The 22,014-nt window shown below is 36.5% G+C and overlaps 2 protein-coding genes across 4 annotated transcripts in view; one reads left to right on the top strand and one right to left on the bottom strand.

Annotated features, from left to right (window-relative positions):
• The window catches only part of LOC112042903 (E3 ubiquitin-protein ligase highwire), a 143,982-nt gene that overhangs the window by 25,459 nt on the left and 96,509 nt on the right, over nt 1–22,014 (top strand). The window lies entirely within an intron of this gene.
• On the bottom strand, nt 2,347–4,812 carry LOC112042905 (uncharacterized). The gene is made up of 2 exons (XM_052890870.1): nt 4,607–4,812; nt 2,347–3,777 (listed from the first exon to the last, which is right to left on the bottom strand). The coding sequence occupies exons 1-2, from the start codon at nt 4,757–4,759 to the stop codon at nt 2,602–2,604; spliced, it is 1,329 nt and encodes a 442-aa protein (XP_052746830.1). The 5' UTR covers nt 4,760–4,812; the 3' UTR covers nt 2,347–2,601.

The raw sequence follows: 22,014 nt of genomic DNA, 5'->3' as shown, positions 1-22,014 counted from the left end.
ACATATTTCCTGCTGAGACAAATTTAACAGGGGAGTCATTAGGAGATTGCATATTGTGCGCTACATGAGTACTACACGCTACCCACGCTTAATAATAATCTATACATATAAATAAAATTGCAGTATCTGTCTATGATTTCAAAACAACTAATTACTTAAGTGATTATAGTTATTTACACAATACAAAGCATAAGCAAAGCAAAATTAAGCTCATTTTAAATTTTCGTCTGTCTGTCTTTCTGTTTATCCGGGCTCTGGAAAGGTTGAACCGATTTTCAGATCGAGGAGATCATAGAGCAACATATAAGACCTCCTTTTTATCCCGGAAAATACATGGTTCCTGCGGGTCGCTAGCATTCTATATTGTTAACTACAACATTAGCTCATGTTGCAAAACCACGCCATAAATTACTAATATGCCATGTGGATATTTATCGAAATGCATAAAAAATTTAAAATTACATTTGTCAAACTTGTCCTGATTGAAGTTTTTCTCAGTATTTCAACACAATTGCTGAAATACGTAGCGAAGAGAGGGTGTCGCTGTTGTAGCGTTTTTAAACTCCGCGCCACGAAACAAGTCCCGTAGACGCGGCGCTAATGTCTTAACGTCGCTTATTGTCATTTGGTAATGACGGTATTATTCTCATTTGTGTAAGGCGTCGTCAATTTTAGTTCAGGTTTTAGCAGCGGGACTTTATTCGAGTCGCGGAGTCTATGTTTTGCAATGGCGACATCCGTGGCCGTAGTTTTGAAACCCGGGTCAGAAAAGTTTCTGGCACTACAAGCAACGATCACAGCAGGATTGTCGTGGCATTCACACAGACACAATTCGTTCGCAAATGCGTATTGGAAAAAGTTATTATAGCAGCGTTCTACATTCCTGTGTCACAAAAGAGAGGAAACCTATATACTTACTACGATCCGGGACTCTATTAGTGGCTGAACAGTAACCACAATTGCTGAAGCAGTACCTTTTAAATTTCTTGGTAGAAAGATTGATTGCTGTTGGAAAATTATATAGACGGATGATGCTGATAAGTATGACGATAGTTGACTTATTGTGACACATGCAGACGCATTTGTCTTTTGGTAAGTATCAATTCGTTACTCGGTAAGTTCGTTGATGACACTCCCATGATATGTTGGCGACGAGGGGAAAGAATGCGCGGGTGTGAAATCGTGCGTCCGGGGAAATGAGGTGCATCAGTAGTCGGTTTTTCATTCATGGCTGCACGCCCTCCAGCCCGCGCGGCCCATCGGAAGTGTTACGAACGAAGTTGCCAAGCTATACGAGTACATACGAGTACGTGCTGTTCTAATTGGAAAAATTCGATTAGCTAAAACTGTACTGTTAAAACTGAAAGTCTGTAGCCCCACTACGAATGTTTTCAGTATAATTGGCAGTGACATCGTTGAATTACTTAAATTTATATGGTTTTTAAAAACATATTTACATTTATTTTAAGTAGGTACTGTTTACATTATCTTTTATTGTTGAGATATTAATATTCCGGCTCTAGTATTTAATGTTGAATTTTAATATCTAGTAAGTATGAAAGAAGGCAGCAAAGTAAACAATTTTATATATTACATTCGCATTGCAAGCACTGCAAATAAATACATATCTTCTATGAAACAGTTCCTGTAATAAGAAATACAACAACTAAAAGTAATATAGGATAGGAATGGTTGCGCTAGCGACCTAGAAAATACTTCAAAGCCGGGAAAATAATATTTGAAATAGCTGCAGCACAACTTTTATTAGACATATTTCGCATGCACTTCCTTTCGGAATTATATTCATTAACTAAGAATTTGCTCAAAGGAGTTCAGCGATGCTTATGTTATTACAAAAAATTGTAATTCTTTTTAGCATACGTTTTTATAATAAACTGCCATATGAAACCACGCGCATATCTCTCAGTAAGCTTGCGTTTATTAAATGTAAGCTTATAGAAAAGTCGTATTATAGTGTTAATGATTATATAAACGACAAAACAGCTGAAAACGAAATATTTTACATGACTAATTAAATAGCTATTGTTAAATGGTGATAAACTAAAAAAGGAAAAATCCTGGCTGAGTTTGTTGTGGGCTCTTTTCAGACCAAAGCGCGTTTGGTACCCATAACTTTAATTTTAAGTTTTCGACTAATTATTATCACCATTATCTTATAATATTATTACATGACGTTTCGAAAGTGTTTGTAAAGTAAGCCTAATTAAAATAAATGAATTATGACTTATGACTTATTATATGAAGGTACCATATTATTAAGCTATTTAAAGACCAGCTTCTAAAATAGTTAATTGTTATTTATGCAATTTAAGAAAATTTAGTCAATTTTATTATAATAATAATTTAATCAATAACTTAAAAAATAACAATGGAATACCTCGTCGTAACGCTAACATGTTTCAAAAATCTAAATACTAAAATATTTATTAAAATATATTTGGCACTTTTACTCTTCACATCCCAATTTGAGGTAGCGATATGGTCTGCACTGAAACTTCCTCGAAACGGCCGGACCATTTGGCCTATTCTACTCACGTCGCAAAGTCTATATTTAGTAATTCTACAATTTCAACTGAATAATCATAAATTTGTAGTGAGAAGCTCGGCTCGTTCTACAACTATGTGTAATTCAGTCTCTCTGTATGTCTTCCCATCAGGCATCACTATTTGAAGCTTTTTCTTCTTTTCATTCTCCCGTCTTACAATAAAAAATATCACAATCCCAGCTATCACCACAACAAGGACGATACCCACAACCACAAATATCCAAAAAGTTTGTTTTAACGCACCACATCGACTGTCTATGAATGTAGGGATCGACATGTAGTGCCCTTCCAACTCGTACCAGCAGTTGATTATGCCTCCTTGCGCATTCAGCATTTCACGCCACGCTTCTGCTAATTCACAAGTGCAAGTTAAGTTCAAGTTTAAACCATCGATGCGAAGTGTTAGCGTTGAATGATTATACGAGAGCGAGGTAGGCGTTACGGTGGTCATTGTATTGTTGTCTATTAAGAGCTCCTGGCGCCCCATCGATGCTACTATTTCTCTGTCCACTGTGAATCCGAGAAATGCACCTTTACCTACTGTCTTAACAGTATTGTTTCTAAATGTGACAGGACCCCTTGAAGTTATATGAAAACTGTCTGCGTTTAATGTATCTATTATATTATTCTCTATCAATACTCTCTTTGGTAAAGTAACAAGAAACGTTAAGCTAGACAATAGATCAATAGTCACACCTTCTATGCGAAAGAAGTCAGTTACTTCTACATCTGATAAAAATCGACTTGGTAACATTTTGGCCGTACCGCCTCGCAGCAAGAAATTCGACGTTGTGAACTTCTTGAATGCTTGTATTTCAACATTGTGAAAAATGTTATTTGTAAGTTCTATATTCTTAACTCCGGTGAGACTAGAAAAAGCGAAGGGCCTCAGGCTGAGTATATTACTATCCCTTATTACTATGTCGTTTACGCGTCCTTGTATTGCGTGAGGGGCTATTTCATAAACTGTACTATTGCTGATTTCTATTCTTAGACCTGGATACATCTCGTTGTCAATAGAGAATGGCGACCAAGTCAAGGCTCGTTCACTTATGATCACGTTGCTATTGTTCCTCAACTGCACTGATCTAAGTAGAAGAAGATTTCGTGCTGTTTCCGTTAGAAATATAACCCGTTCGCAATTTTCTATTATAATAGCTGTGGCCGTTTCTGGTACTCGATACGATCCTTCAGGTCTCAGAGTCATTTCCTGTGTACCAAAAATGTTACATTACGTTTATATACTAGAGTGAGATTCTGTAATAGTTCTAGCATACCTATAAGGTATCCTGGTGTACCATTAAAATAACTGCTACCACTAACTAACTAATTAACTAACCTACTATAATAATAATAATAATAATAATAATAATAATAGTTTATTTAAAGGTAAAAACCCAGTGTAAAACAAACAATAATATTAACAAAGCCATTTTACGTAAATTGATGTTTCGTTAATTGTCGTTTCGTTGAAAACATATTATGGTCCCAAGGTGCTGGAAGTGCATACCAGCACTACGGTTAAAAAGAAAAAACGCAGTGTTGGTCGTCCCCCCACAAGGTGGACTGACGACATCAAGCGAGTCGCAGGGATTCGCTGGATGCAGGCGGCTTAGAATCGTGATGTTTGAAAGTCTCTACAAACTACTACTATACTACAAACTACTACTAACTACTACTATCTACTGATATGATTAGATAGACGGTTAGATGATCGCAAAAACTAAAATACGATGAAAATCCAGGCCAAGTGGGTGTCAAGCCACGCATTGCAGAGTTCCGTAGATTATTTTAGCACTTTAATTAATGCACAAAAATATCGACACCAAGGGATAGACGATAAAAAATTCATCCTCACTTTGCATTTAGGGAAGGAACCCCAAAAATTTTTATTTTTTGAATTTTCTTTTAACTCTAAGGTCTGCCTAGTGCCACTTCAGATTCGAGCTTTATATAACGTTGCAGTGATTCATTATTTGAATGGTACACTGAGATACATAATAGGTCTGCAGATCTTCAAAAAGTTTAACATGTATTACTTTGACGTGTTCATTGCAATGGCATATCAGCCTGGTGAAGGAGTCGCAGTGGCAAACGTCCTCATGGCACGCCGTAGGCTCGGCACGCTGTGCTGACGCAGCGTGCACCACCACCAGCAGGTGCAGCCACCGCTGCCAATGCATCCCCACCATTTCATGTCACCATAGCAATCCTTTGTGTGTTCTGAGAAAAAAATATAAAAACATTTTTCATGCACGTTTAAAATATTTATGAAAGCATTTACGAGTTCTGTGGTGAAGTGTTCTTGCCTTGAAGGAGCTCAAATTTTACGAGTTAGAATGGGGGCACACGATGCATTGCGGCGGCGGTGCGGCGCCGGAGCGGTGTCGCTGCGTCGTGTTATATAGAAATATCTGTGGCATGTCACACGATGTGCTCCGGCGCCGCACCGGACTAGCAACCACCGAGGCGAGGCGGAGAGGGGTGAATGCGTTGCGACGTCGGAGCGGCACCGCTCAGTTGTTTATGCGTCACAACATTACTTTATGAACAGACTGTCCAACGCTGATACAGCGCCGCTGCGACATAACATTGCGGCGCCGCACCGCTCGTGTGCCCGCTGATACGGTGAAATCTTTGCGATGCGGCGCCGCAACGCATCGCGTGTCCCCGCTCTGAGAAAACACGACGCCGGAAGGGAATTCCACATCTTAGCAGTTCTTATTAGAAATGTTGATGCAGAATGTTTGGTGCGGGTCCGACTAGACGTCGACAACAAAAGGATGCCATTTTTCACGGCGTCTCGATGTTCTGTGTACATCATCGTATCAGCTTATGGACGTCCACTGCAGGACATTAGCCTTTTGTAGGGACTTCCAAACATCACGATCTTACCTGCATCCAGCGAATCCCTGCGAATCGCGATGCGATGTCGTATAGGGCTACCAGGGACTGGGCTGTGTTTTGTTTCTTTAGTTCATATAAAGATTTGCCCGATATTGATTACGCAGGGCATGCGGGTTGATCAGAGCAGAGCTAGATTTGTCGCGCTGGTCGTCCAAAATTTCCTACATCTTGTCTCAGTGAAATAACGCCTATGTTATTGAAGGAAATTTTGTACTAAATATATTGCACATATAAAACGTAATTTATGAAGACAATTTTCTTAACTGAAAGTTGTGGTAATAAATTAAGGTTTTTATATAAAGAAATGACAGCCATGATAGCCCAGTGGATGGACTCGGCCTCCGATTCCGGAGGGTGTAGTTTCAAATCCGGTCCAGGGCATGCACCTCCAACTTTTCAGTTGTGTGCCCCTCTCATTCTGAGAGGAGACTCAAACTCAGCAGTGAGCCGAATATGGGTCGATAATGAGATCATATAAAGAACTGTAGATTATCACGAAGAGAGACTTTAGTTTTATTTTGTTTACGATTTAACTTGAAAACAATTGACCCTCTCTAAAAATTATTTTACCTTCGTCGAGTAACATAGATATTTTATCCCTGCATTTCCATAAGAACGGTGAACTACGCGGGTGAAACCGCGGATTGTCTGCTAGTATTTTATTGTAAACATCCATACTGTTATCGAATACCAATAAAGTTTACACGGCACTGATATTTGAAGCTCTCAATTACCTTTGGCTTGGCACACCGATATTTAACTTTGTATGATGACAGACCGTTCTGAAATACATTGTTACATATTTTAAATAACATTCCCTTTGACCACTGCCACTCAGAAATACGATAGCCAAATACCAATAAAGTGAAAATTTCAATTTGCTTTGTGCTTTGTGTAGCCTTACAGATCAAAGTTTCGGAACAGAACACGAACGGAATTGGCATGTGAAGGAGTTACTTGATTAATCCAAACAGATACGACCAGCGGACGCTTCCCAGTTTCACCCGTGTAGTTGACGTTCTGATAATTATCATTCATATCATTTGACGGCCTCCGTGGCGCAGTGGCATGTGCGGTGGATTTACAAGACGGAGGTCCCGGGTTCATTCCCTGGCTGGGCAGATTGAGATTTTCTTAATTTGTCTAGGTCTGGCTGGTGGGAGGCTTCGGCCGTGGCTAGTTACCACCCTACCGCCCTTAGCCAGGCTAAGACGTACCGCCAAGCGATTTAGCGTTCCAGTACGATGCCGTGTAGAAACCGAAAGGGGTGTGGATTTTCATCCTCCTCCTAACAAGTTAGCCCGCATCCATCTTAGACTGCATCATCACTTACCATCAGGTGAGATTGTAGTCAAGGGCTAACTTGTAAAGATTAAAAAAAAAAAAAATATTTATGCAGGCATTAAAATGTGTTCGTTCTTTATCAACCCATATTCGGCTTAGCTGAGCTCAAGTCTCCTCTCAGAATGAGAGGGGTTAGGCCAGTAGTCCACCACGAATTAAGATAATTCTCTAGTATGCAGGTTTCCTCACGATTTTTTACTTTATCGTTTGAGATACGTGATATTTAATTTCTTAAAATGCACACAACTGAAAAGTTGGAGGTGCATTGCCTGGACCGGATTCGAACCCACCCCAGAATCGGAGGCAGAGGTCATATCCAATAATATAATATAATATCACGGCTCTCTACTGAAACTGTGTTACTCGCGGACTTCCTAGCTTTACACTGGTGGAAGATTTTTTAAATCGGTTCAACGTTTAGACGAGAAAACACAACAACTCACGTGTGCATTTATAATTTACTAGTAGAACATCGCGGTTTCACCTGCGTAGTTTTCATTGTGGGAATCCGGGAATAAAATATAGCCTATCTTACTCCCAGATAATGTAAATTTCTATTGGTGAAAGTGTTTTTCAAATCGTCCAGTTGATTTGAGTTTATTTGTTACATACAAAATTACAAATCTTTCCTCTTTATAATACTAGTTTAGCGGACGCTCCGTGATTACACCCGCGTGGTTTCCGTTCCTGTGGGAATACGGGGATATTATATAGCCTATGTTACTCGATGACAATGTTATTTTCCATTAGTGGAAGAATTGTTACAATCGCTTCACCGTAAGGTTGCAGCACCGTAAGGTAAATTACCGGCTCTCTGTTGTATAATTTATAAAATTAGTATGGATTTACTTACGTCTTCTTTTATTCGTAAAACACCAGCTAACTTTTTATAAATTGCACAAGATGTTTTTCTCCGAATTAGTATGATCAACACAACGAAAATATCGCGATACGTGTTACACAGAAAGAGTAATATATGTTTGTGAGTCAGATAGTTATCTTTATCGGTTGCGTTATCAGATAGGATAGGTGGTGCACGAATGGTATGCGAGAGACGTGTGTTTGATTTTAGCAAGGCTGTCGGCGTAGATACCGTATTGATAGCCCCAATGCTTTTCAATCACAGGGAACAAAATACTAAAAGCAGTTATAATAATATATTGATATGAATAGGGTAATTGACTCATATACAATTTAATATAAACAGTATTAATTTCGTTACATCAAATAAGGGTCCGAAATATATCAATATTGATTAATAAAAGTTGAGAATTTCTTATAAAACTTAATTTAAAAATCATGTATTTTTCAAATTTTCCAAACGTCAGTAACGTCTATTTTGTGACTTCATAATGTTACTTGATGTCGAAACGTCAAACTAATTGTTAACTATTATAATATTTTTGTGAAACGCTCCGTTTGTAAAGGATTTGTCAACGTGACGTCATGAAACAATTGGTATATTACCATCATCAAGGCCGACAGGCGTATGTCAAAAAATATTTAAAAATTAAAATTTTCATGTAATCAACTCTCAAAAAATATGATAATTATTTTTTCAGTCTAATAGAACTGTAATGAATAATTTAGATCAATTAAAAAAGTGTCAACTAGCCTATTGAACGCTATAAAAAAACTCGAGGCGGAAAGCTAGGAGCGAGCAGGTTAGGCAGTCGGGCTGTTTCACTTTTTTAATTATATATCTATCTATCAAGTCCATATTTTAAATATTTACGCAAATATACTAAACTCCAAATGCGTAAGAACTTGATACTTTATAAATCAGTACATTGCTCCAAATCGAATTTGCTTTTGAACTATAACTTTGCCATACACAACATTAATGTAACTGTTACGGTTATTTTGTAATTACTACTCCGGATAACCTGATTTTAATTTGACTCGCATGAGGTGAGGAAACTGGTTCGTGTCACCTGAAGAAATTTGCATGTCCGTCCCGACAAATATGGAAAAAAATAAAAATATGTTCAAAAGTTACTGTCATGCAATGATAATTTTATACTATAGATCGGTTACGTCCCTACAAAATCACCGCAAAAAGTGAACCGAATATTAGGCTACAACACTGAGCGCACACATGGACGATTTTGTCTTTAATTGCATTCTAATTTATGTATATATAGGTTTTTACACTTTCTGAACACACAACTCGACATTGTAGACGATATATTTTTTTGTTTTGTATTATTTGTTTAAATAACGTACGTTGTTGTCCACAACTAACATTGCATTGACTATAAATTTCCTCTTTTGAGCGCCTCATTTTTCATGCATTAGTATGATGTGTTACTAATGCATGAAAAATGAGGCGCTCAACAGTATTTAATATCATTGTGAGTAAAACCCATCGTGGCATATAGTACTTATGATATCTAACAAAAAATAATTCTTTCATTATAAAATGAAAAAGAAAATTTAATTTTACCACCACAGGCTCTTGTTCTATCCGTTAATTATTCTGATTTGTCCGTGTTTGCTTTACTGCTGTTTTGAAAACGCATCCTGACGTCGACATTCCTTTACTTCAGACTCGCCAAGATTACGGGCGCGATATTTATGTATAACTCAAGAATGTGCTTTAATAAGACAACAGCACTTGACGCGTCTCGAGCTATGCTAATTACGACTTGCCGCGCTGCTGCTCGGCTGCGACATGGTTTTACGAAACGAACGAGAGGTTCCGTACCTCAAAAGGGAAAAACGGAACCCGCTCTGTCGTTTCTGTCGGTCAAGATTCTTTATTTCGGTATTGCGTTGAAGTCATAATCATCATTATCGGCCCATATTCGGCTCACTGCTGAGCTCGAGACTCTCTCAGAATGAGAGAGGTTAGGCCAATAGTCCACAACGCCTGACCCAATGCGGATTAGCAGACTTCACACACACAGAGAATTTAAAAAAATCTCGGTAATGCAGCTTTCCTCACGATGTTTATTCTTCACCCTTTTGAGACACGTGATATTTAATTTCAAATGCGTACTGGACCGGATTCGAACCCACACCCTCCAAAATCGGAGGCAGAGGTTATATCCACTGGGCTATCACGGCTGCGTTGAAGTATCAAGTTGATATTTAAACTATATACGCTGGGCCTGTAGTCATGTGGCTCTGATCGGGTCTGTCATTATTTTTTTTTTTTAGTTTTGGATTTGTTAGCGTTTGTAGAAAGAGAATCGATGGCCGTGATCGATAGAAGTTGTGATAAAATCAAACTTCTTAGTTTACGTAAAAACGGCCATTTATTCAGCAATAAAAAACGGATATTTCGACACGTTCAAGGGTATAAAAACTCAGGATACTTCTCGTTGACCTATCTATGAAATTTGCCAAGTATGTTTGATAAAGGCCACAAACACAGAAACAATTTCAATACTATACATTTGTAATTAAATATCAAGGAGTAAGTGTTAGAAGCTGAATTTTGTGAAAAGGTCGACAAAAACTACGCAATTTCTTTCCTGAACTATTTATAACTAGCTAGTTATAAATAGTAAATAGATGCCGCGCGGTTTCACCCGCGTGGTTCCCGTTCCCGTACGAATATGGGGATAATAAATAGCCTATAGCCTTCCTCGATAAATGAGCTATCTAACACTGAAAGAATTTTTCAAATCGGACCAGTATCTCCTGAGATTAGCGCGTTCAATCAAACAAAATCTTCAGCTTTATAATATTAGATATTAGTATAGAAGCATAGATGAACGCTCGGTGACCGAGTCCGATTTGCAGTTGTCCGTTTATCAATATTCTTTTCCCCCTCTAAATAGGTAAAAAGCTTGTGATAGGGGTACGACAGTCCATTGGCAGGAGATCGAAGCTTATCTCACTGATTTGAGTGCAGCTCGTCAATAACGTAGGTTTTAGTTCAATTTATATAAATATAAATTATAAAGTTTATGTTTAAGATACTTACATTTATATAACATATGTTTTATATTAGTTTAAGTATTGTAGGCTTTAATTTAAATAATATAGACGCCAAAAATTATAAATATAAAACAAGCTTTATTATATTGTCAAACAAGAATGAAAAGTTTAAAAATAAAACTTGTTTCCATTAGAAATAGTCACATTATCCTTCAACAGACATCAGTGTCCTTCCTTTTTTAGTTATTAATATGTATATTTTTTATTCTTTACAAGTTAGCTTTACAAGTGATGATACACTCTAAGATGAAAGTGGACTAACTTGTTAGGAGGAGGATGAAATCCACATCCCTTTCGGTTTCTACACGACATCCTACCGGAACGCTAAATCGCTTGGCGGTGGTCCAGCCGGGGATCGAACCCTGGACCTCCATCTTGTAAATTCACCGCGCATTTCACCGCGCAATGGAGGTCGTAAAAATTAATTAATTCAGTCATAATTAATTCTAGGTATATTATTCCCACAGAAACGAGAGCTGTGAGGGTTAAACGGCGTGGTGTCCGATATGTATAATTAATATAATAATTATCGGATTCAATATGCTTTTGCCTGTTTAAAATCCGATGTCCGATGAAATTATGCATGTGTATACAAGGAAATTATACGGTAATTAATATATTTATTAATTACCGTATTTAATATATTTCGTGAAAGTAATGAGAACGTCGAAAGTAGGTTTTAGTAATAAAATACAAGTCTCTTTTACCTACTTCAGGTCTTAAGGTTTTGACTCATCGATTTATGGAGCATGAAACTCGTATGAATTTTTAATTGAGTCAAGAAACTGATTCATACTCAAAGAACGTTTGTGTATATTACATAGTTATTTCTCTTATTATCATACCTGCTTTGCCAAACGAATTAGATAAGGAAATTTTATTAAGGTTCTGCTTCATAAATTATTATAAGTTATTTTGAATATTACTAAAAACTAATTTATGTGACAGAAGCAGAAGATATTTCGCATAAATGTAAAAATCTGACAAGTGTCAGTCGGACCTGCCCGCTGAATTTGTAGGTACTTTTTTAACCGACTTCAAAAAGGAGGAGGTTCTCAATTCGATCGGTTTTTTTTTATGTATGTACACCGATTACTCAAAGACGCCTGGACCGATTTCAAAAATTCTTTTTTTGTTTGAAACGGTATAGTCCCCATTTGGTCCCATTGCCATCATGTCAAGATCTGATGATGGAATCCTGGTTGTAAAAGACTACATTTTTTAATGATTAAAATACGAACGTATAGTTCTAATGTAAGATGGTATTATTCGTCAAACTTCAGTTCTAGGTCAACGTAACGATTTGAGATTGGTGACATAGATGTACGAAAAGATGACGAATCATTTAGAGAGGTAGGGATTACCACAGAATACATATTATACATGTATACTTAATTACTGCCTTTGCCCCCAGGTATCTAATATAAAATTGTCAAATATGACGAACTTTAACATAATTTCAGTTTAATTGTAAACTGTGGAGCTTTCAATGACATTAAATACTGTTAGATGTGTCACTAGCGTATGAAAAATGAGGCGCTCAAAAGAGGAAATTTATAGTCAACTCAATGTTAATTGTGGTCAACAACGAACCTTACTTAAACAAATAATACCTAAATATCGTCTACAATGTCGAGTTGTGTGTTCAAGAAGTACAAAATCTATATATATACATTAATATATAATGGAATTAAAGACAAAATTGTGCATGTGTGCGCTCAGTGTTATACCCTATTATTCGGATCATTTTTTGCGGAGATTTTGTAGGGACGTAACCGATCTATATTGTAAAATTATCATTGGGATAGTTTATAAAGAAATTATGACACAAATTTTCTGTGAGAAATAACACCTGCTTATAAAAACTTTCTTTAACATTAATACGTAGAACGTGGAAAGTCCGCGTACTTATAGAAACTTAGTGAAATATTCTCAGTTACTTTTTATTGTATAGTTATTTGTTGGCACCTTTGTTGTCGTGACCTCAACGATTCTTAGTGGAAGATATTCGATATGTGGACTGAAAGCTCATGAGTACCTTCTTACCTAAGTGTAATGTGAACCCATTGTATTGTTCCCATGAGCTTGATACGTTATACTCTGCTTGCTCCTTGTTTATTGTTTATATGAGCCTTCATATTTAGGTTAATACTTGGCAGATTTCTTATAGCATTATTATTTACTAGCGGACGCCCGCGCCTACTTCTGTACTTTGACCTCTTTGAGCGGCTCTCTCGGAAAATCCGTTCTTGACGGAAGTTTCTATGTACTATGTACTATGAACTACCTTTCTGCCAAAATTAAACTTTGTACGTCAAACGGTTTTCGAGATATCGTTATGGTTACTGATCACGATATACCGCTTATATACATTATTAAGATTACAACAATATTGAATTTTCTTTCTTCCGAGAAATTCTCAATAGTAGACCTGAGTTAAGATGTTTGTGTAGGAGTAGGGTAGGGGTACGGTAGGGGATAGAGTAGGGGTAGGGTAGGGGTAGCTTGGGAAGGTAGAGGTAGAATAGGATAGGGGTAGGGTGGGAGTAGAATAGGTGTAGCTAGTTTGATTGAAGCTTGACCGGGACCGCTAGTTAAAAGAAAGCCGTACGTAAATTCCAGCCTATGGAGTGTTTATGAAGCCGAGTGAGATACTATGAATATTAACTAGTTTCCTTGTTCGAAAATTCGCCCATAAACGTTTTAAAGAGTTTCAGGTAAAGTGTATTATTCGTGTTCTTATTCGTTCATATTTCATACTCTTCACATGTCAGGTGTACAACCTGACATGTGAAGAGTATGAAATATGACTAACAAAGGCATCGACTCTACATCGAAGGTAGAGAAAAAACTGATTCTAATTCTAAATCGTTTTATTGTTTAGAACACTGCGGCCCGTCAATCGCTGCGGTGAATAAAAATTAGAACAAAAGCCCGTCTACTGAAAATTTACAATTGTTTTCTTTTGTAGTTACAAGAAGATTTTCGCATGTGTAATTCTTATGTAATATTTGTCGTCTATTAAGTGAACAACAGTCAGCCAGTGAGCCGTGATAGCCCAGTGGATATGACCTCTGCTTCCAATTCCGGAGGGTGTAGGTTCGTATCCGGTCCGAGGCATGCACCTCACATGTTGCATGCATGTTTTTCGGAAAAACATCGAGAGGAAACCTGCATACCCGAGAATTTTCTTAGTTCTCTACGTGTCTGAGGTCTGCCAATTGGCCAAACCGCATTGGGCCAGTGTGGACTAATTGGCCTAACCCTTCTCATTCTGAGAGGAGATTCGTACTCAGCAGTGAGCCGAATATGGGTTGATAATGAAGTAAACATTATTAAATAATAACCGAACATATTAACTAAAAAAAGCAGCCAAATAATAACAAGCAATATTTGTGTTAAATATTATTATAAAGAAGTTGGAACTTCGATGATTAAAATTTTAATTTCACTTTGATGAGTTGTTGTGTTCAAAATAATTAATTTTCGTTGAAAATAATGTGTTATTTTGTGTATTAAAATTTTACGGTGTATCCATTAGCACCAATGTTCAAGGTTACTTTGTATCTAAAGGTGACGTTATCGTGGATTGCGTCATTCCCAGAGATGATAAAATCGAGGTTCTTGTAGCTATTATAAAATCTTGGATTTTTAAATTTCTTAATCGGATAGCATAGAAAACCGGCCAAGTGCGTTTCGGGCCACGCGCAGTGTAGGGTTCCGTAGATTAAGTTAGCAATTTAATCCTATAAACAACGCATAATAATGATACCCAACACCATGGAATAGATAATAAAAAAACCCTGGAGAAGGGACCCCAATTTTTTTTAAAAAATTATATTTTTATCACTTTGAAGAGGTAATTAATACCCATACCAAATTTCAACTTTCTATTTATAACAGAGTCTGAGTTATCTTACTGACAACTTTATATTTTTAATTAACAACATAGCCTGGCAATTTTGTCGATGACATGTTCCGCGGGTGACGGGGTAAAAACTGCTCGGGTGTGAAGTCGTGCGCGCGACCATCGGGAGTGTTACAAACGAATACAATTTTCAAGAGGTATCTCAAATTCGGAGGTGAATACTAAAATGACTGGATCAATAAATTAAAACTGAGAAATACCCAATCGAAATGACTGGAGGTTCATTACCAGATCTATTGATTTCGCACTCTGATAAATAGTATCCTGTCTAGAGTAAAGCGAAGGACATTTACAACTAAGACTGTGTTGCAATCAAGCTAAAGTTTCTACGTGAACAGGTAGATCTATTTAAAGTACCACAAATAAACACCTATTTGAACATTGTTTACTCTATGGCATGATGCGTGACTTGTATTTACTGTATTTCAACATACCTGCAAGCTAACTTGCTAGCTAAGCAGAACGAAAAATAACATTGCATCTTGTTAATGTACTTATACTATGGGATTCGGTAACCGGATGGCATGCACCTACTTGTGTTAAAAATAGTTCGTTGGGATATTCCGTAGTTGCAGCTCATTCACCATATTACGTGCAGCCCCGGTATAACGACTTATTCCAACATGGACATATCAATCAATCCTTACTTTGGCAGAATATGGTATTATAGGACTCAAAAGTGATTACAAATATAAGAAAACTATGTCGAACGAAGGTTATGATTCACAACACTTGTCAGGACAACATAATTAACAAATCAAAGTGTAACCAAAATAAGACCCTAGAATGGCAGATAATGACCTTGAGTGGAGTCACGTACTTGTGAACGATGTGTGTAGGTTTAAAGGATCCTTTGACAGTCGACTAACACTCCCCTTTTCCACTCAAGTCACTCTCCCCGCCTACCCTAAGTAACCCATAAAGAATTACACAACCAGAGATTATACGCCTCGAACGCCACGAGCACACTGAAGCCAACCAGAGATCGAGCGACGTCATTTCCGTCACAGACTACTATTTCCAACACTAAACGGCGATAACATTGGTACATTTAATAAAAAATAATATTAATAAAATCTTTATTTATCAAAACTGCATATCCCAATTAGTTTTAAGCCCTGCCTTCTGTCAAGTATTACTGTGTTACAGGAGGCCTTCCTATTTTCAATGCTACAATTGGTTGATAAACAAACTTACAATTTAAGTTAAGAAAAAAAACAATAAACCAAAATTAAGAAAAATGTCGTCATGTGAGAATTTGGACTATAATTATTTTAAAATTTACCAATTATATAAGGTATTGTCTAAAATATGTAAGAAGTGACGTTTATTAATAATATATATGTAAGTATATTTTTTACTTTCAACTTTTCAAGAAAATAATATCATCAACTTATGACGCAAACATTAAGCTAAGCTAAATACAAAGTTCTATAAATATCGTCACTTTTGTTTTGAGATTTCATGATGAATAACCTTTCGCATTGATACATATAATAAGATATTAGTTAATAACTTTTTCATTTCTGTAACATGCTCGTAAAAGGACAATGACGAAACCTTCAGGTCCCAGCACTTCTCTCTATTGTTATGTATGTACACGGTATGACTTAAATACATTATTATGGTACAAGCAGACGCCCGCGATTTCGTCCGCGTAGAAATCAATGTGAACTTTCAACCCCTATTTCACCACTTTTGGGGTTGAATTTTAAAAATCTTGCATCACATCATATTTCGTATGTTTTTAATGATTTATCAACAAATTTTTAAAACTGTAACTCTAAAAATAAGGCTGTTCCATGCACACTTTCAACCCCTATTTCACCCCCATCTATTTTTATAGTACCCTATGTTTTGCTTCAAAGATCGACCGATCAAGAAGAATTTTGGTATAATGGTGAATGGGAATTCACCATTATACCAAAATTCTTCTTGATCGGTTCAGCCGTTTAGCCGTGAACAAATAACAGACAGACAGACAGACTTACTTTCGTATATAAAATATTAGTATAGATTATAATGTTAGGCTCCCTACTACGAGTAAAACTACAGCGTGACACCGCTTTAAAAAAACCCCTCCCACTTTTCCGTAAAACCGGGTTCTGAATATGCGAAGTAATTTTTGACAACTAGATTACCGCGCAATACTGGGAATCTGAAAGCTCGCTCATTTTTTATATTTTTTGAAGCTTTCACAGAAATAAAAATTATATTTTCAATTCAAAGGGCAGACATTTTCGCTTTTGAAATTTAAAATATCCCGTCACATGTATTTGCTTAGAATTCATAACGAAGGTTAACTGGTATTGTAAAGTCAGATATAAAATAGAGATTAGAAGATAGATATCTACAAAATGCTTATAAAACACAAGCTCTTATGTGTTCCTTGAGGCTCGTTATCGCAAGTTCAAGTCTTGACTAGTTGAATATAAAAATTCCTTTGTCCACAGGTTTTACGTAAAGCAATTTTTCTCGTACATCTAGTATGAGTGCACGTTTTGTTTAACGGGATCAGTTTACCCTTTTACCTTTGACATGTCGAGCTGATTTTGTTTATAACATACGAGTATAGCTAACAGAAGCTAGAGGAATAGCTAATCTAACAATACGAAATATTAAAAGCCAGTCCTTTTAGTTCAGCATCAAAAGGATTACTTAAGTATATTATTTTTGCTTTACAGAGCTACACTTTGTCCGTGGGCGAAAGCATAATAGTAGGAGATCCGTATTAGAAATGACCTTCACCCATCATCAAAATTGTTTTATATCAAAATTAGGATGTTAAATATAAGTTTCGAGTAGGTTGTCTCAAAGGCCGTGATAGCCCAGTGGATATGACCTCTGCCCCCGATGCCGGAGGGTGTGGGTTTGAATTCGGTCTGGGGCATGCACCTACAACTTTTTAGTTGTCTGCATTTTAAGAAATTAAATATCACGCCTCTCAAACGGTGAAGGAAAAACATCGTGAAGAAACCTGCATACCAGAGAATTTTCTTAATTATCTGCGTGTGTGAAGTCTGCCAATCCGCATTGGGCCAGCGTGGTGGACTATTGGCCTAATCCCTCTCATTCTGACAGGAGACTCGAGCTCGAGTGAGCCGAATATGAGTTGATAATGAACTCCTGGTCGAACTATCATTAATGATAGTTAACAATGGTTTATAGTAGTTTGGCCAGGATTTTTTTTGGGTAACTTAATCGATATATATTTATTAACGTACTAATTTTGATATCATGATAGTTAATTACGATTATTAATAATAGCCAGGACTATTTTATATTAGTTAGTAAACAGATGGGTGAAGGTCGTTTATAATACGGATCTGAGATCAAAAAGCATTTTCTGCGCACTATGTACATGGGTGCATGCATCAGAAAAGACATGGTAAATCGATTTTTTGGGTTCATTGAAGTAATTGGCTTAAAATATGTTCATTATTAGGTCACTCAGCAAATTCAAGTAAATATTGAATAACGAATACATATAAAACAAAAAATGTCGGGAAAAATGTCTCTGTGTCTCAGAAAGTACTATCGCAAATATATTTTTACTTTTTAACCGACTTGCTCTACTATTATCATCATCATCATCTCCTTTCCCTTAATCTGGTGCTCCCCGGGAAAAATCATAATAAAACTTTAGTTTAAAAAGTAAAAAAAAAATCAGTTTTTTCCCGGATTAAGCGTGCACCCAAAAGTTAGAAGCATCATACATTAAGTTATTGTCATATTTATTTTAAGCAAGCATTTTTTTTTGAGATACAGGGCATGATACGCCATTGCTATTAGTATACTTTTAATATATGCAATGTATTATTGTCAAATAATCAGATTTATGAATATACCTTAGAAAATTTAACCACCATGGCAACATGCCTCAATAGGGAATGTCTCTAGTCACCAGTCACTCAGCTTCGTGGCAACCCTTTGAAAATCAACGTAAATTAATTTAGCCTTTAAATAACCTTTGTAGCAATGAATTGCCACGAAGCTACTGACGATATAATTTCTTATAATATTCTGATAAGAAAATCTCTATATATACTATAATTACTATTATAATATACATAATTACTATTTTATGTAGTATCTAGTTGTTATAGAGTTAAATAGTCCATCTGAGATTCGTACACACATACATTCTATATCCGTACATATTATGTTAAGTAGTCGTTAATAAAATTAAATAATTTGCTAGAGTTCATTAAAAAAATAATTATTATTTGAAAGTAAGGCAACAACTGAACTATCGGTACCATGTAAACTGTATACATATAACATTTTGTATGTTATATTCATCATGTTATAAAGCGATGTTCAATCTCGACATGTCGGTATTTAATAGGATATTCGCTCTGTAAAATATTCGGTAAAATCGCATACGTTCCGGACTGATTTTATTTCCAATAAAATTAAACCTTGACCGATGTATGTACAGTTCGATGCATATTCATGTGGATTCTTTAAAAGTGCCATTTTGTACATGTTAGATGTACGCTTCTATAAACTAGTAAACATTGTAAAAAACGAAACGAGTTTTATAAAGGGTCATTCTTTAAACTTTGCTCAAACAAATATAACCTATAAATATCTACCTCTATAATGTAATAGATTTGGGATAGAAAATGGGATGTCCCCATCTCATTTTTAAAACGCTTATATTAGCTTCACTTGTAAAGCTATGTTTGAAAGAAAATCAAATCTTGGAATCTTAATTTGACCCACTTGCCGGTCTTCGATTAGGATGAAATTTTGCACACGCTCTGAGTTCTGATAACAACAACGTATATCTGACAATACATAACGTCATTACAAATAAAAAATGGCGGCCTCCCCAAGATGGCTGACTGGCTGTTTGAAATCCACGAGTACGAACACGTCAGGAATACGAAATAAATAGTCACGTGATTTAAATCCAATATCTGTAATTTTTAGTACGGGCTAAAAGCGTGTGTTTTAGTTTTTTAACTATTTATAGTTATTAACTCTTGATTATAAAGGCGGTCTTGAAGTTTTTTGACATCCGCTTTATCTTGTACTAGCTGGCGCTCTGCGGTTCAACCCGCGTAGTATCTACCCGTTACAATACGGTTATATAAAAATGAATCGCAAAATGCGTTGGTAAGCGCATAACTCAACAACGCCTGGACCAATTTGGCCAATTCTTTTTATAAAATGTTCACTAAAGTTCTAGGATGGTTTTTGCGGTGAGAAAAATTTAAAGACTTAAAAAAAATATACTTCCATACAAACGATTCGTAATAATTTAAATTTTAATATGTATAGGGTAGGGGTAGGGTAGGAGTAGGTGTAGGGTAGGGGTAGGGCAGGGGTAGGGCAGGGGTAGGGTATGGGGTAGTGTAGGGGGGGTAGAGTAGGGGTAGGGTAGAGGTAGGGTAGACGTAGGGTAGGTGTAGGGTTGGAGTAGGGTAGGTAAGGTAGAAGTGTATGGAAGAAGTGCACAAAAGTCAAAGTGAAGCTTGACCGGGTCCGCTAGTACGGTTATAAAATATAGCCATGACACTAAACATGGTAATTCATATAGGTATAAGAATTTCCAAAATCGGTTCAGTAGATTATCCTCCACAACAACACAAACTACCACTCCATAACAGCTGTATTTGTATTAGTGAGGGCTCCTTAGGAAACACTTGAAAAATGCTTAGTGGAATATTTATTTTACATAGCTAAAATTTGCGAATATATAAATAGAAGGGGGTGAAATAGGGGATGAAAGTGTACATCGATTATCACGCAGACGAATTCGCGGGCGGTAGTACTATGGCGGAAATGGCGGACTCACTTTATATTTTTTCACTTTAATTCAGCATGATACTGTCTCGCAAAATATTTTACTGTCCTTTATTTACACGGAATACAAGAATTCTACGAATGAACTCACGGGCAGCAATTCTTTACAAGCCATGGAATTTATCGTCCGTCGTATTCAGTTACAAAGCACAGCGTAATTGAGTTTAAAAGTAACTGGCTACTTCCGTCTCTCGACAGTTTGCAACCGTGGGCGGTGTACTCGTAGTTCCAGGATATTTAGATTTTTAGGGTTCCGTAGTTCACAAGGAACCCTAATAGTTTCGCCATGTGGGTCGGTCTGTTCGCAGTTTAGCGCAGAGCCTCTACCGGATTAACGGTTGTTTAAGGATACAGCTAGGTAGCAATTGATATTTAAAGAGTAATATTCTACCAACTTAGTAAACGTAATTGGAACTCGAAAATTGTATGTTAATTACGTTGTAATTAAAAAGATAAAGCTGTCAGTAAGATAACAGCTCTGTCTGTAGAGTCTGTTAAAACTAGAAAAATTAAATTTGGTATGGATATATATAAATTATGATTACAAATATTTGAAAAAAAAAATGCTATGCCCTGCATGCAAATGAGGGAATCAATGTTTTATCGTCTATCCTATGGTGTAGGGTATCAGTATCGGTATTTTTGTGCATTACATTAGGGATTAAAATGCTAACTTAATCTACGGAGCCCTACACTGCGCGTGGCCCGATACGCACTTTGCTGGTTTTATTTATTTCTTTTTTATACATTATATAACAATTTCATTGTCCTTTAATTCTATGAAGACTGTTAACAGTATGACATTCAAAGCTACTTTATTTTAATTCTGATTAAAAATTCCAGTGATAATAAACTCGTTTCTCGTTAATGGCGGGCGTCCACAGATCCGCATCGTACGTATCGGACGCATTGTATCAAACGAATTTTAGTTTTCTTTGTATAGAAAGTAGGTAACACAAGTGCGCGTCCACTCATCAGTATCGTACGGATCGCACCGAACGGATTTTATTTAACGTAAAATTACAAATCCGTTTGATGCGATACGTCCGAGACATTCAATACGGATCAGTAGACGCTTGCCATAAAACGTAACATTACTTAAATGAAAATGTTTATATTGCCTCGATAAATTATTATTATTCTTTTTATTATTATTTACAAGTTAGCCCTTGACTACAATCTCACCTGATGGTAAGTGATGATGCAATCTAAGATGTAAGCGGGCTAACTTGTTAGGAGGAGGATGAAAATCCACACCCCCAAATATTCGTAGTCGTCTACTAAAAATGCACTATCAACTATGCTTTAATATTAGCTAGTTCCCAAGAATATTCTGTAGTAGGTATATCGTAATCAAATTATGTTTCGAGCATTTTATTCGCCCGGCCATACCTCTAGTTCTCGGAACTCCGTTGTATAATATCTGCTAGCGCAGGACATTTTCTCACAAAAGAGACTACACTGTAACTACGAAAGTGTACGGTACAATATAATATTTTAGCAACG

Source organism: Bicyclus anynana, chromosome Z (genome assembly GCF_947172395.1).
Source record: "Bicyclus anynana chromosome Z, ilBicAnyn1.1, whole genome shotgun sequence".
In the NCBI taxonomy this organism is placed as follows: domain Eukaryota; kingdom Metazoa; phylum Arthropoda; class Insecta; order Lepidoptera; family Nymphalidae; genus Bicyclus; species Bicyclus anynana.
This window is presented reverse-complemented; position numbering and strand designations above follow the sequence as displayed.

Bases quoted from the DNA above. Each gene is read 5' to 3' on its own strand.
- LOC112042905 (XM_052890870.1), bottom strand. From the start codon at position 4,759: ATGGTGGGGATGCATTGGCAGCGGTGGCTGCACCTGCTGGTGGTGGTG. The intron at 3,778-4,606 runs GTAATACATGTT...TTTGGTACACAG, and splicing joins ATTGCAATGAACACGTCAAA to GAAATGACTCTGAGACCTGA.